Raw genomic sequence first — 17006 nt, 5'->3', positions numbered from 1 at the left:
AAGAACCGAGCTGTGGAAAATTTTATTGGAAAAGTTGGTGCTGTTTTGTTTGGGTAGAAGCAAGGAGAAGAGTTGTGCTTTTATAAGAGCATCTGATCAGAGAATAAGGAATACACTTTTCTACCATGTTTCAATAGTATAGATTCATCTCCTCACACTGGACCCCTACAAAATTCTATGAGGCATCCTCTCTCTGAGAATTTGATTTCTTCTCTGATGGCAGTTAGGTGGATGACCGGAAAATGGGTTGGGTCTGGGTCTCCACAGACAAACACTTTACAGTGAAGATTAGAGCACCTAGTTCTCTCCCTACTTAGAGAATGAAAATATATTTCCTTTCCCTGGATTAACTTTTAAGGATGAAAAGCAAAGGTGTTGATGAGGAAAGGAAGAATCATTTAAGGACTATCCGACCTTCTTGTAGGAATTTTGTGTAGGTTTTTTTAGGTTTGCATTTTCAGCTTTTTAATTTTTATTTTATTTTATTTTAATTATTTATTTATTTATTCATTCATTCATTCATTCATTTTGGCTGCATCGGGTCTTAGTTGCAGCACTCAAGATCTTTGTTACGGCATGCGGGATCTTTTGTTGCAGCACACAGGCTCTTTGTTGAAGCGTGCAGGCTTCTCTCTAGTTGTGCCATGTGGGCTCCAGAGGGTGCCGGCTCAGTAGTTGCAGTGCACAGGCTTAGTTGCCCCTCGGCGTGTGGGATCTTAGTTCCCGACCAGGGATCGAACCCACCTCCCCTGCTTTGGAAGGCGGATTCTTAACCACTGGACCACCAGGGAAGTCCCTGTGTAGTTTTTTTTTAAAAAAAAATAATATATCAACCATAAAAAGAAATGAAATTGAATTATTTGTAGTGAGGTGGATGGACCTGGAGTCTGTCACACAGAGTGAAGTAAGTCAGAAAGAGGAAAACAAATACAGTATGCTAACACATATATATGGAATCTAAAAAAAAAAAAAAAAAGGTTCTGAAGAACCTAGGGGCAGGATATGAGTAAAGACGCAGATGTAGAGAATGGACTTGAGGACACGGGGAGGGGGAAGGGTAAGCTGGGACAAAGTGAGAGAGTGGCATGGACATATATACACTACCAGATGTAAAATAGATAGGTGGTGGGAAGCAGCCACATAGCACAGGGAAATCAGCTCAGTGCTTTGTGACCACCTAGAGGGGTGGGATAGGGAGGGTGGGAGGAAGATGCAAGAGGGAGGAGATATGGGGATGTATGTATGTGTATAGCTGATTCACTTTGTTATACAGCAGAAACTAACACACCATTGTAAAGCAATTATACTCCAATAAAGATGTAAAATATATATATATATATATAAATAATTTAGTGTAAATAGCCTAAAGGATTATTTTGTATTTGTTCTTTTAATAATCCCTATCCATCAAGTTGCCCTCAAGGAACTCATATTCTAGAAGGAGAGAGACAATACATTTGTAAGCAAATTAATGAAGAAGATCATTAGGGCTGAAAAGCTATGTTTTGTGGGGACACTTTGTTGTTGTGCTGAGCCTAAGCACATTGTGGGCTTTCTAGTGCCCAAATGGAGATGAAAGAGTCTCTTCCCCAAACCACAGGCCTGCATCTGAGGCTCTGCCTCTACCATGGCTCTAGTCAGGAGCAACATCATCAAAAGTGAGATTTATACACCTGAAACTAACACAACATTGTAAATCAACTGTATTTCAATTAAAACAATTTTTAAGTGAGATTTAATACTCCCAGTTAAAATCACCTGATGAAATGACCATGTGTTGCTTTATTTTTATTCTAGGAATCTTGGAAAATCAGGACTCAGAGTTTCTTGCTTGGGTCTTGGTAAGTACTCAGGGTATCATGTGGGGGTGGGCTGGGAGGTGGGAGATTGGGGAGGATACCAGGGATGACTGGGGTGTAGGTCAGGACCCAGTCTCAGGTGAGAAGGGACTTCCTGACCAACATTGCCTCACTTCTCCTTCTGAGCCTTTCCTGCCCCACACAGCCCTCCCCTTCTCAGACCCAAGGAGCCACTGTGATCATGATGCCTTATGGGGTCCCATTAAGCAAAAAGAAACCTGATATTAAAGCACATCTTAGAGGAAGAGACTCCTCTGTTATTCCCATTTAGCAAGTGTGAAGAACCTTGTGGCATGTATTTGTATGCTCACCTCACCTGCAGCATCATATGAATTTTTTTCTATCCTTATCTTCCCTTTGCCTAATTTTCTCACTTTTTTCTATATTTTAATGTATTTTATGTACTTTTATAATGTACCTTAAATGTTTTAGGGATAAAGTTTTATATATACATTTCCCCCCAGAAACTGTAAATATCTAAAGAATAGTAAGTAGAGATGGCAATTTTAACATCATAAGAATGAATCTGAAATGGTAAAATCTGAGTGTGAGACTTGGGGTAGCATACAGCTTCCAGACATCCCCCAGACAAGGGAAAAGGCAGCCTTGGTCTTCAGGCAATTCAACATCATCAGAACTATTTCTGTAACCTAAGAGAGTCTAGACCAGGATGATAGCTGAGGAAGTAGTGAGAAATGGTCAGATTATAGCTATGTTTTGAAGGTCAAGCCTGGCAGATCTTCTGTTGGACTCTATTTGGGATGCAAGAGAAAAAAGAAGAGTCAAAGATGACTGTAAGGGTTTTTTTTGCCTGAGAAATAGAAAAGATGGAGTTGCCAGTAAGAGAAATGTGGAAGAATGATGGAAGAGAGACTTAGGAAGGAGGGAGAGCCAATTGATTTGGGACATATTAGACATCCAAGAAAAGAGGTATATAGGCTAATGGATATATGAATCCAGAGTTTAGAAGAGAGATGTGAGCTGGATGTAGGATGACTTGAGAGTCACCAATATGTAGATACTGTTTAAGCCATGAGACTGAATAAGAATATTAAGGGAGTGAGCATAGATAGTACAGAAAACAAAAGCACATAGTCTGTGACCTGGGAAGTCCATTAAGAAGTTGGGGAAATGAGGAAGAGCCAACAAAGAACATTGAAAACAAGCAGTGGGTATGGAGGAGGAGAACCAGGAGAGCAGGGAGTCCTAAGAATCCAGTGTTTCAAGAGGGATGGAGACCAGACCTGTCCAATGCTGCTCATAGGTCAAGCAAGATGAGGGCCAAGAATTGATCATTCAATTTAGCAACATGGAAGTCACTGATGACTTTGAAAAGATCGGTTTTGGTGGAGTCAGGGGCTCACGCATGATTGGAATAGGTTCAAGAGAGCATGGAAAGAGAAACACTGGTGGCTGCTCTTTTGATGACTATTTTTATAAAGAGAAGCCTAGAAAGGGAATGGAAGCTGGACAGGCAAGTGTGGTCAGAGAGGATACCTTTACACACAAAAGAAATGACAGTATATTTACATACTGATTAAGAAATTCTTTTGAGAAGGAAAAAAATGGTTAAGATAAGTAGAGAAAAAAATAGCTGGAATGATTTCTTGAGGACACAAGAGGAAAGTAACATGAAATAAGGCAGAGTACATGGGCTTTGAGGCTGGTAGGTGGGTTGATGGGGTGGCAGTGGCGGTATCTTTAGAAATTATCTTCTACTGCTTCGGTATTCTCAGCGAAATCAGAAGCAAGGTCATCAGCTGTTAGTGAGGATGAAAGGGAGGTGTTGAAAGTTTGAGGAGAGAAAGGATGATGAGAGCAGAAGAGTGAATGGACCAAAGGGATGGATCAAAGTGGCCAGACAGCATTAAGGATCTGCTTGAGATTCATGCTAATAAATTTGAAGTGAGACCATCTCTATGGCCATGTGTTTTTCCTCCAGTCATGTTCAACCATGCAGGTCCAGGTGGGGTTTTTCAAGGGCATAAGATAAGAAAAGAGAGGCAGAGACGCTGAGAGTTTATGCAAAGGGGTGATTGTAATGGTGGACTTTGGGGTTGAAGCTGAGCAGGGAGGAAAATGAGGACTGAAGCCAGGAAAATGAGGAGGCAGAGGGACAGTGAAAAGTGGGCAGGATAAGTGAATTGTACCTCCACAGGCCCAAAGGATTGCTGGAGTAAGATCAGCAGAGATAGCAAGTTGGAAGAATAGAAAGTGGTGGTTTGAAAGGGGGATGCTTGAAACTGAGGCCATGGGGGGTTCAGCTATTGGTAATGACAAAGTCTAAGGCATATCCATTGGGAGAGAGTGGCTGAGGTTGTGCTGAGTGCAAGATCAGTAGACCAGAAGAATTCAAGGGCCTGAAAGATAAAGGTTCAGGGAAGGATTACTTTGGGGGTCATTGAAATCACTAAAACATATGGCAAAACTAATATTGGAGAGAGTGACAGTGAACCAGAGCTAAAATTTTCAGATGAGAGGGATTGACTAGGGATGGGTAAGTGACTGCAACATGGGGGGACTGATGATGTGAGATCCAAAGCTGGTTGGGGGGAGGAATTGGGAGGAGGGTTTCTTGAACCCTGTTGAATGGAAGTGTGGAGACCAGGGAAGGGATGGTAGTGAAAGAATAAAAGATAGTGGCAACAAAAAAATAAAAAATAAATAAAAGATAGTGGCAACAATTTCTGCCTCCTTTTACAGTATTGCAAAAACATTGAAGGCTAGTGATGCCTGAGTTTTTCTGATTCTTCTTAATGATATGATTTGGGAGGTGAGGGTGGTCTTTGCTCACCATAAAACTAAGGGAATTTGACATTTGCTTAATTTGTGGCTTTGATTTTGTTACCACTTACTTGTATTTGAAAGACTCTGTAGATTCATTATCAGGGATATTCTAACCTTAGTTTTTTTTGAGAGTGCTTAATGGTAAATAAGTATTCACTATTTATTATTGAAAGAAATTAAGAAATATAGCAATTTAAGAAAATATGAATTAAGAAATACGGTAAACAATCATACACAATTATCTCATAGAATCAGTATCTATGGTGGAAAATAATTTCATCAAAAGTACTGAGAAAACTCAACCAAAAGCCCTTAAGACTATAAAAAATTCAGGTGCCTATGAAGTGCCACATGTAAATGAGTCTTCAGAGGGCAGACTACAGTTTTTTAAAACTGTGTGTGAGCTGTAGGTATTTTGGTGAACTTTGAAACAGACTTGATTCAGGAGCAGAAAGTCCTGATTTGAGCTTCAAGTTTTTTCTAAGATCTTGAATGCTTGTGGTTAGACACTGTGTGAAAAATTAGGAGGAAACAAGGAAGTTCATGGGATTGACTGGCTTCATTCAAAACAGGTAACAAAGCTTGAATAAGTATTCTTTGAGAACTTTTCTGAGCTACCTCTATAAACCATAGGAGACCAAAAAATTCATAAAAAGGAATAATGCACCAGCCTTAGATAATTTATCAGGCTCTGCGGACCTCAGCTCTCAAGTCCAGGTGGAGCTGGGTTTACTGTTATAGGCTTGGGATATCAGTTCAGTTACAGCCCTTGTTCAACTGAGGCTTTGAAAATTAAGTATTAAATATTCCAAGCAATCACACGACTACAGATGTCTTTTATTGAAGTACTTTAAAGGTCATATTAAAGCTAACAATTCTGACTTTCTTCTCCACCAGAGGACAGGCTGGGAATTTCTTGCCCTGCCAAGCTTCCTTTTGATAAACTAAGAGCATATGTAAATGGGAGCAGAAAGGTGAAATAACCCAAGGACGAACTGAAGGTACATCTAAAGGAACACAGTTCTGCTAACAAAAGAATAGGGGAAAAAAATAAGTGGAAACCTGCCTGTGGGCTGCTGTGGCTGGACTGGTTTGTTAATACACTGACCACTGCTATCAAGACCCAAAGTCAAAGAAACTGATGGGAAGGGAGAAAATCCACCAAAGAGTGATCGAACGTCATCTCAGTCTAGTGGGAAGTGGGATCATCTTCTGAGAGAATTTATGTATTCATTCATTCATTCACTCATTCATTCTCAGCAAACATTTAGGAAGCCAGGCATCATGCTGGTTACAGGGGATATCCAGATGAAAGAAGCAAGGGCCCTGCTATCAAACTGCTCACAGCGTAGTAGGAGTCAGGCACACAAAAATAGTGCATTGGATGGATGCCATGATGGAGAGTACAGGATGAATCAAGCATGAGGAAGGTCTTCTGGGGAATCTGGAGCAGCTTCACAGGGGAAGTGCTGCTTGAGTTGAGACTTGAAGGGAGTCATTAAGTAGAGAAAGAGGCTGAAGGATGGAAGACAGAGGAGGCAACACGAGCAATGGCCTGGAGGGAGACCCATGGAGCAGGAGGTAGTGTGGGAAACACTAGTGTATGTGCAGAATATTTCGAATGCAGGGTGTTAGGGAACCACAAGAACCGAGCCTGGAAGGAAAGCTAGGCCTGATCAGGAGGGCCATTGTTTGCCTTGCTAAGACATTGAGCTCTAGTCCTCTAGGTCTCTGGTGTTCCTCCAAGTCCTACATCCCCAAGGTCTCAGGGAATACTTGGGGGATGAGGCACAGACAGGGCTCCACCTCACCCTGCCCTCCTCCTTCCATTGCCACCGCTTCCATCAATGTAGCTCCACTTTTTCTAAATGCAAATATAAATATGACTTTTAGTGTAAATTTAAATGTAAAATTTTAATGTAGTATGTCATAAATGACTTCATGTTTTAGAACAGGAGTAGGTTCACAGCAAAATTGAGCAGAAAGTACAGAAATTTCCCCTCACCTCATATGCACACGACTTCCCCACTATCAACAACCCACATCAGAGTAGTACATTCATTACCGTCCTGCACTGACACACCATTATCACCCAAAGACTATAGCTTACATTAGGTATATGTATAACTTTGGTGTTTTACATTCTATGGGTTTGGACAAATGTAATGACAGGTATCTGCCATTATAGTATCATACAGAGTAGTTTCACTGCCCTTAAAATCCTCTGTGCTCTGCCTATTTATTTCTCTCTGACCCCTAACACCTGGCATCCACTGATCCTTTTACTGTTTTCATAGTTTCGCATTTTCCAGAATTTCATATAGTATGGATATCCTACAGTATCTAGCCTTTGCAATTGGCTTCTTTTACTTAGTAATATGCATTTAAGTTTCCTCCGTGTCTTTTCATGGTTTGATAGCTCATTTCTTTTTAGTGCTTCATATTACATTTTGAAGGAAAATAAGCATCCTTCTTCCAAAAAAAAAAAAAAAAAAGAGTTTTAAAACCCTGCTCCAGCTTGTGAAAAGCCATTGAGAAACTTGGATCAGGAGTAGGACATGATAAGATGTATCAGCATTGTTTTCTGGCAATGATATGAAGGCTAGATTAGAGGGGGAAAGGGTTGAGACTGGAGTCAAGATGATGAGGTAGTGGTATTAAAGATGTACAGGAAGAGGGTGATTTTTTAGGAGGAAAAATAAACAGGACTTGGTGACCTTGGGATGCAGAATGAGAGGTCTACCTGAGCAGAGGAGGGTGCCCCAGTTCCTGGGTTGGGTGTGTAGGTGGACGGGCTGAAATCTCAGAAGAAGGAGATGCAGGAGGGAGCAGGAAGAGGAAGGAGAACGGAGGAGAAGCAGGAGCAGTGTTGGGAAGAGGAGACCCGAGAGCCTGCCAGCTTCAGCCTCAGATATCCAGAGGGCACGGGGAGGGCTGGAGAGAGCTCCGGCTGAAAAAAAAGACCCAGGAAATTCTAACAAGGCTGGACCCATGGTTGTCACTGAGGTCACCTGCAAATACAGAGGACTGAGGTATTTGGACAGGTTTAGGACACCTGCCTTTTGGAGTTTGTCAGACTCCATGCTCCCAGAGATCACCTCTGTTTTTTCTACACCCCTATCGTACTGTCAGCAGATCACAGTATCTAGCAAGCAGTAGGTGCACAAATATAGTTATTGAATGTATGACTGGGTACATGGGTCAATCTCTAAGGAATGACAAAATGCACAGTGGGTAATAGTGAAGATCCAAGGAAAGTCAGAAATCATGAAATGCTGCGGTCCAGCCAACCTGGTTCTTTGGCTTTCTCCAGTAGCGTATCAACACAGAAACCAAGAAGGCCAAGTGGAGGTGAGGAGAGGGGATAGAGAGAGGCCCAGCATCGAGGGTTATCCCCAACATGCGTCAGGGACCAGGGCGTCTACTCTATACACAGTGACATGAGTCTAGGCTGGGTTGGGGCTCAGAGTATGCAGCAGGGCTCTCACTGCTGCATATGGAAAGGGCATCTACCCACACACATTAGGAGCAGGGGGCGCTTCTGATTCATGCCACTGGAGGTCACACCCCACAGCAGACAGCTGCTCCTACAGGTACTCAAAAGGGGCAGACTTTACCCTGTGCCACTCACCGTGGGATACCCATGCTTCCCTCCACATAAGAGGCTTGCAGGAATAAAGGCATGTGATAGTTAACTTTATGTCAACTTGACTGTGCCACAGGGTGCCTGAATTGGTCAAACATTATTCTGGGTGTGTCGTGAGGATGACTTTGGATGTAATGAACATTTGAATTCATAGACTATGTAACGCAGATTGCCTTCCCTAATGTGGGTGATGGCCCTCCTTCAGTCAGCTGAAGGCCTGAATAATACATAAAGGCTGAGCCCCCTCAGATAAGAGGGGACTCCTCCTGCCTGACTGCTTTGAGCTAGAACATCAGATTTTTCTGACCCTTGGACTCAAAATGAAACGTTGTCTCTTCTTGGGTCCTGCTGGCTTTTGGACTAGAACTTACACACCACCAGCTCTTTTGGTCCTCAGGCCTTCAGACTCAGACTGAATCTACACATGGGTTATCGTGGGTCTTGAACTGCAGATGACAGATCTTGGGACTTCTCAGCCTTCACAATCATGGGACGCAATTCTTTACAATAAATCAATCTCTCTCTCCATATATATATATGTGTGTGTGTGTGTATGTATATATATAATTTCTCTCTATGTAAATATATTTTATTATATATTATAATTATATAGAAAATATATATAAGTATAAAATATTAATATTTATATATAAATATATAATAAATTCTATAAGAAATTATAAGGTTCTATTTCTCTGGAGAACCCTAACTAATAAAAGCATTTTGCTAGTTTTGTAAAACATTGCACAGGTGTATGTGGCAAAGCAAACAGTCAGGTATTTCTAGGGAGTGAGCAAGGTTATGGGAAGATGGGAGGAGCACAGATGAGGGGGTATGTGGTCACTTGCTCATTTTTCAGCTGAGCACATATGGATCCTCATGTAGAAGACCATCATCCCCAAAGGAGTCCTCTTGGGGTGTTCACTGGTCAGGAGGGCATGTTACGTGTTCCTGCCAGACAGGGCTGGGTCTGGATCTAGCAGTGAAGAAGGGAAGGAACACCCTGTGCCTTTGGTGCCTGATTTCCATAAACGTCAAGGCGGTAATTCCCGGGCAGAGCAAACTGACTCCACGATCATCATGTTCTGTGTTCATTCAGGCAGGCCTTTCACACTTCATCCTTGAAGGAATGATGTCATAAAGTAAAATATTTAACACCTTAGAGACACTGAGTCTCTCAAGAGGTGTTTCTTCCCAATTCTGGCTGCACAGCAGAATTACCTGTGGTGCTTTTTACAAAGCAGATAACCAGTCTCCACCCAGATAACCAGTGTCTTTTGAATAAGAGTCTCCCAAGGCACAGGTGTTTTTAAAAGACTGTCCCGATGATTCTGAGGCGTAGTGGTAGGGTTGGAACCCGTTGTCCTCACCAGGTGGAAGGAGATGGCAACATGTGTGGACTGGTATCTGGTGAGCCAGGTGCTGGCTGTGTTTCTCTCCTGGCTGCTGCCTCCAGGCCCAGGCCCTGGAGCTGGCTGAGGCATCTCCACCTGAACTGCAGTCGCCAAGAGGAAAACCTGCCCAGCTCAGGGTTGGCCTCGGGGTTCTCTGGAGCCAGTGTCCTGGGAAGGCTCCTGGGGCAGGCAGATTGAGCTCACCTCCCCTTCCATTCAGCGCCTGCCACCTGGGCCTGTCTGCCTTGTGCCCTGCCCTAGCCGAGGGAACCTTCTAGAGCAAAAGCAGTGAATCTTATGACTAAACTGTGTGGGCTTCTTCTTAATGTGTTGCATATGTGCAGAATGTACTCCTGGCTCATCTCCCTCTGCCTTAGAGATGCTCTCACTGCACTAAATATTTTGACACTAGGAAAACATGACATTAAATGTTTAACATGAATGATATTATTTTTGACACCCTTCATGACTCTCATTCTTGTTGCTAAACCCAATGTAAACTAGCCATCTCTCCTATTATTATAATAATATAACAATGAGAACATTAAGTATTTATAAACTGCCTCTGAGACACGAGAAGCAATTTTAAAAGGGCAATTTCTTCTCTCAGAACGTTTACCAGTTTTTTTGCTTAACACAAAGTGAACTATCTTAAGACCAGGATACCCACAGAATTTAAATCGTGCATGAATATTAAACATATAACAAGAGAATTATAGGCTTGTCACTTTTCCTGGAACGTCTACCTTGAATAAATGCCATGGTGCATACACATTAAAAATGAAGAGGCATTTATATTTTTATAAAATTGTTTTAGAATATTTCTTCCTCATTTTCTACTTTGATGGATAAAATCCTTCTTCAGAATTGCTGATAACTTGGTTGCCCTCTGAATTATCAGTGGCTGCCAGCCATGTGCCATTGCTTCCCTCATAGAGGGTGTCAGGAGCTGAGACACAGCTGGGTGACAAACGGGCAGCCTGATGCTCCACACATTGTCAGAGTTGGGTTCAGGGAAGAACTTGAGAAGAGAAAGCAGAAGAGTCTACACAACCACAAGTGTACACACACACACACACACACACACACACACACACACCCTAATCTCCCTCAGTGCAGTTATAAAAGGATGAGTAGCCCTCATTTGTTAATCTGTGATCCAAAAGTAAAACAAGTAGTTGCAAAACCATCAGATAGTGGGGGAGAAAAGGTTTTCCCCAGACCCAGATATGGGCAATGTGTTGGAAGTGATGATAATTTGTAAACATGGTCTCACATCTGTGAAACGAATTAGTCTTTGCAGTCATCCCTGCCTTTACAGATGAGAAAAACAGACAGGAAGAGGGGAAACGTCTCGTTCAAGGCCAGTGGTAGAGACGACAAAGCCCGCATCTCCTGCCCCTTCACCTCAGGATGGCCTGTTCCCCGCCATCCCCCACCTCCAGTCTCCATGGTCCCACAGCCACTGCCCTCTCCACCTCTCTCCTCCTTGAGAAGTGAACAGCTGGACCAGGCATGTAAGGCCCCCTCTAGCTCTATCAGCTGTGATATGGACAACAGTCAAGTTCACTAAGACTCCAGGGTGGCAGCTGGGTGAAAGTGCCTTTACTCTACTTTAGAACTAGAAAATGTCAGAGCCTAAACAACTCCTGGCATCACTCTCCAGAGTAGGGTAGACAAAGATCCGTCCAAGCTCCACAGGCAGAATGGGGGCCAGAATCTGTGACTCTGGTGCATGATCAGGTGAGCTGTCCCCATAAGAGATTTCAAAGTGACAGCTGAGTGCAAACATTTTGTTTCTGTGTGGATGCCCTGAATGACTTTCCCTCCTGTGCAGCCCTAAAGACCTAAAGACCTCATGAAGTCCTGCCATAGCTCCTGTACTCAAAGAAGAAACATACCTGTGTATATGCAAGTGTATTCGTATTGTTTACCCAGACTGTGCCCTATACACACTCTACATTTATGAAGAGTACATTTATAAGATTATTTTCCTATACCCCCTTATTTTTTTTAAATCCAGGGATCGAACCCGTGCCCCCTGCATTGGAAGGGCAGAGTCTTAACTGCTGGACTGCCAGTGAACTCCCTCCTATACCCTTTGCAATATAAAAACCAAAATGAAAGTTTCAATTTCAATCAACCATGCAATTGAGCTACTCCAATAGTGAGGCTAAAACATGAGGAAACCTGATGGGGTGCTGTCTTCTTGTATGGTTGGGGCTGTGCCTCTGGTGTGCTTGGCTTAAGTGAGGCAGGGCCATAGGGAGCCATTCCTGGTGGGCAGCATAAATGCCTGAGGGGTAGGCTGCTGTGGGTTAACACACTGAGGGGAAATGTATGGAGATTGTATGTAGGCCTTTGAGGCCTCAGCTGGATGAAGTTAGGAATAAAATCCCAGTTCTTTTTAGCACTACTAAATCAACCAGGAGCCTTCTAGAGTCAGTGAACAGAAAACCCAATTAGAAGCAAAGCGAAAGCATCAGCTTAAGCAGAAACAGAAATTTTTAGGCTCATAGGGACAGTGGACCCAAATGACTTGATCCAGGGATCAGACTATGAGCTCTGCAAGCTGGAGGCTTGTCCATTCTCAGGCTGCCCTCAGAGTGACAAGATGGCTGCATATGCTCCAAGCCATATATCCCATTGGCTCTGCCTGCCTTATATATCCATCTGTAAATCGGTCACTGAAGAACTGCCGGCAATCAAGAACCACCCCTGAAGCTGGGGAAGGGTTTAAATCCACCCCAACCACAGAATGCAGATTCCTAAAGGAAATTTAAAGCACTCTTGCTTAAAGTGCTCTGAGTTTCTCTGCTCTGAGTTAAGAAGAAAAGATATCCCTGGATCCTGAAAGCCCTTCCCCCACTTATTTTAGCTTATCTGAGCCTTTTCTATGTCTTTGGTAGCCAAGGTTGGAAATCAAAATTCTCCCAGCCCTTTCTGTAGCATGAGATATGCTCAGAGTTTGCTGAGTCAGCTCATGTTTACCTTCTGCTCCCTCAGTTTGCCTAATGGGCAGAATTTTCCTCAGCAGGATAAATATGTAGCTTTGCCTTTTTAATACTTCCCCATCATGTTAAAGGATCAGTGAGACCTGAGGCTCATTTGCAAATAAAAGCTTCATCCTAACACCTGGAATATGAAAAGGAGGACCTCCAGGAGAGCAAAGCAGAAAATACCATCAATGCTCACTTTATATCTGACTACTAATTAAAATGAGAGGAGGAGGAGGCTACCCAACATGCAATTACAGAAAATGGGTGATGAGGTAATGAGCAGTAGCTAAATTAGAGCTGACAATCTAACCACGGGGATTTCTTCAGGCTGAAGAGAAGAAAACAGGAGATGAAGGTCCTGGCTTGGCTCTGCTTGCAATTACTAGAAACAAGTTTTCTGGGGGAACTTGTCATGTTTCTTCTTAGTCTCTTACTCTACCTTCCTTCCCATTTCTCCACCCCCTGCTCTATGCCACCCTTTCCTTTGGCCCTTTCTGAGCAGAAACTGTAGCCCAACTCAGCCGACCTGCTTTCAGTGGTGATACTTAACTGCTTCTGGCTGAAGAGAGAAGGCAAGACTGGCCCTGAGACTCATTTCTAGAAGTGACCCTCTGTCTGGCTTTGTTACCTGTCACACCATTCCAGTCACCCTTCCTTCCAGCACCTTCCTGGGAGGGCTGGTTGGCTGCCCTGGTCCTGCTGGTGAATGGGCTGCCTCTGATGCCACCCATGTCTCAGTTTGAGCTCTTAGAGGGTAGAAACTGAGGCTGATTCCATCATCCCTGGAAAGCACCGGATCAGCGCTCCTCTCCTTCATTTGTGTGTCCAAAGGTTTCACAAGATGTACCAGATGGCATGCTGAGGAAACAGGAGAAAAAACACACCAGAGCACCAGTGGCCACCCTCACTCAGCCCACAAGCAGGGAGGCGGGGGGAGGCAGTGACCTGATTCCCAGGCAAAATGAGATCCTTGGCCTGTGTGCCCCCAGAGGACACCTTGCTTTTATGTTTGCTGGTGATAGCTTATTAGTCTGACTTATTACCTGCTTGATTATCAGTTCAGAACACATGCCTAGATCAGAGAAGCTGCTTATATATACTCATTTATGGAATGAATGAATGAATGAATGAATCACAGTGTGACCAGGGCTCTGAGAGAAATATGAGGTGCCATGCGAACACATATGAGGGCTGCCTTAAGAGGAGATCATGGAAGGCTTCCTGGGGCAAGAAATATCTGAGGGCTTCCCGGGTGGCGCAGTGGTTGAGAGTCCGCCTGCCGATGCAGGGGACACGGGTTCGTGCCCCGGTCCGGGAGGATCCCACATGCCGCGGAGCGGCTGGGCCCGTGAGCCATGGCCGCTGAGCCTGCGCGTCCGGAGCCTGTGCTCCGCAATGGGAGAGGCCACAACAGTGAGAGGCCCGTGTACCGCAAAAAAAAAAAAAAAAAAAAAAAGAAATATCTGAGCTGAGTATGAAAGGATGAATAGGGTAGGATAGAGCCAGGTCAAAGAGAAAACAAGGAAAAAGCAGTTTAACAATAATAGAGGTAGAGAGACAGAGAGATAGAGGTATAGGACACAGAAACGGCACAGATGATGAAGCAACCACCTCTTCTGGGGAATGAGGAAGGTGCTGATGGGGCAGTGGGGTTTTGAAGGATGGATAGGAATCTGTCAGGTGGAAAAGGAAAAAAAGCCACAGGCATTCCTTTTTTTTTTTTTTTTTTTTTTGTGGTACACGGGCCTCTCACTGTTGTGGCCTCTCCCGTTGCGGAGCACAGGCTCCGGACGTGCAGGCTCAGCGGCCATGGCTCACGGGCCCAGCCGCTCCGCGGCATGTGGGATCTTCCCAGACCGGGGCACGAACCTGCGTCCCCTGCATCGGCAGGTGGACTCTCAACCACTGCGCCACCAGGGAAGCCCCACAGGCATTCCTTTTAAAGAAATTTCCTACTTACCCTTCACTCAGATCTAGGTTTGATGGTTGCTTTCCTGACATCCACGTCTAGACAGAGGCTTCCTGTTAGTTCTCATCACAACCCCTCTTACCAGGATGTGGTATTTTTCTGTCTTCCCCACTGGACTGGGAGCTCCAGGAATAAGACACCGTTATTATTATTTGCCATTTTGACCCCACCATCTGGCATGGCTCTGAAAAATTATGGGGCTCAATAAGTATTTTCTAAATGAATTGATAAATAAAGTTCAGGAAGAGAAGCCTGGGAGTCTAAACCAGCATGGCCTGGAGAAGGAACTACGTGGGAGAGAAAATGAGAGATGACTTTGGGAAGATTATGAATAACGTTGGAAGCCATGCCATGAAGCTTGGAATGTATCTGTTTTGTGATGAGGAGTTGCCGAAATATTTCACTCCAGGTGTTGCTTGGCCAGATACATTTTAGGAAGCTCATTCTGGTCGCTGTGGTCACACTGCAGACAGCAAATTCGAGAGGACTGGGAATAGAGGCAAGGAGACGGGCTGCAAGCGACTCAAATATTCTCACTTTTACAGAAGATTAAATGTAACAGTCAGTTAATTGCCCACTAACTGTGAGCCCAGTTCATCACACTGTGAGCATATACACAGATCCTGTGCAGAATATGTAGAGGGACTGTGAGGTAAATGAGGCTTGACCAAATTAGCAAAAGACTGGTAAAGAAAATACAAAAGGAAGTGTTTTTAAAAGCATAAAATATCTGAAGTAAAGAACCAACATAGGGCTTCCCTGGTGGCGCAGTGGTTGAGAGCCCGCCTGCCGATGCAGGGGACATGGGTTCGTGCCCCGGTCTGGGTCTGGGAAGATCCCACATGCCCGGAGCAGCTGGGCCCGTGAGCCATGGCCATTGAGCCTGCGCGTCCAGAGCCTGTGCTCCGCAACGGGAGAGGCCACAACAGCGCGAGGCCCACATACCGCAAAAAAAAAAAAAAAAAAAGAACCAACATAGGTGTCAGTGTAGTAAATCACAAAGTTTCAGTGATTGGGTTAAAAAAAAAAGTTCCTAGATACCTTCTTTAAGGGAGAGGATGGAGATAAATGGAAAATTTTTAAACAGGCAAATAAAAATCAGACAAATATGAACCAAAAGGAAGTGAAATGTGGGTGTAAAATTAATGAAATAAACAAAGTAGGGAGTGGGTGGGATGGATTGGGAGATTGGGATTTATATATATACACTACTATGTATAAAATAGATAACTAATGAGAACAGACTGTATAGCTCAGGGAACTCTACTCAATGCTCTGTGATGACCTAAATCGGAAGAAAATCCAAGGAAGAGGGGATATATGTATACGTATAGCTGATTCACTTTGCTGTACAGCAGAAACTAACACAACATTGTAAAGCAACTATACTCCAATAAAAAAAAAAAGTAGAATTCAAGCAAAGAGAAGATGCAGTCATGAGAGATGGTAATCAATGGAGTGAGGGCCCTGAGAAGGAGCAAGGAGATGGGATCAGCAGAGAAACAGCCTCGGAAAGAAAAGGGACACTCTTCCACAGGGACAGGAAGAAAGGAGGAAAGGATGGGTGTTGTCTTATTCTGTGCTCCCTTACCTCGCAAGCCAATGTTGAGCGCACACCCACCTGGGCTGTTCTCATACCAGAGGCAGCTGGAAGCCCACATGGAAATGGGCAGTCACGTCTGATAGTTTGATAGCTTTGGTAGCAGGAAGTAGAGGGTTTACATTTTATTTCTTTTATGTTCTCTGTGAAGCAGGAGGCAGGTTTATTTGGTGACATTAAAGAAGGAGGAGGTAGGACTGAAGTTGAGAAAAGCAGGGCAGGTTTGAAATCCAAACGGGGTGGGGGGAATGATTAAAAACCAGAGGACTGGTGGGCTCTCTGTGTAGTTACTGTAGACCAAGAATTTACGATGCATGTTTCTCTGCAGTCCGTGATTTTCTCCAGCACAGCTCAGCGTCTTGGTTATAGGTGATGAGCAGCCGGACAGTCAGACTCATCCAGTTGTGAATTTTTGCCAGGCAGGTGAAATGAAGGAACAGTGAAGTAATGGAGCTGAGAATAGGGCCACAGAATCTTCTAAATGGTGAACCACGTCATCCAGCTAGCCTAAGCTCCCTGGTTAAGGAAGGAATTGAAGTCAGAATAGATAGACTGGAGGAAGGTAAAGAGTTTGAGGACAACGTGTATGGGGATGTACCTACACAAAATCTGCAAGAGTGACAGCTTGTAGCATGCGAGGGCTTATGACCTGGTCATTAATGCATATATTTGGAATACAAATGAGGCACACCTCCACCCAAGTTCTCTTGTGTGCAAGTTCAGTTCTATTGTTCATGGCACTGTTGTGGTCT

The 17006-nt window shown here is 43.9% G+C and overlaps 1 protein-coding gene across 6 annotated transcripts in view; it reads left to right on the top strand.

Moving 5' to 3' along the window:
- KCNAB1 (potassium voltage-gated channel subfamily A regulatory beta subunit 1) overlaps positions 1–17006 on the top strand; it is a gene marked incomplete at both ends in the record, with an annotated part of 412699 nt that overhangs the window by 297489 nt on the left and 98204 nt on the right. For all 6 annotated transcript variants that reach the window (XM_079704949.1, XM_079704946.1, XM_079704947.1 and 3 more), the window contains one exon: positions 1798–1841. In XM_079704949.1, the coding sequence (XP_079561075.1) occupies positions 1798–1841 (44 nt within the window). The remainder of the gene's footprint in view (positions 1–1797; positions 1842–17006) is intronic.

Source organism: Hyperoodon ampullatus (assembly GCF_949752795.1).
Source record: "Hyperoodon ampullatus genome assembly, chromosome: 5".
NCBI lineage: Eukaryota > Metazoa > Chordata > Mammalia > Artiodactyla > Ziphiidae > Hyperoodon > Hyperoodon ampullatus.
This window is presented reverse-complemented; position numbering and strand designations above follow the sequence as displayed.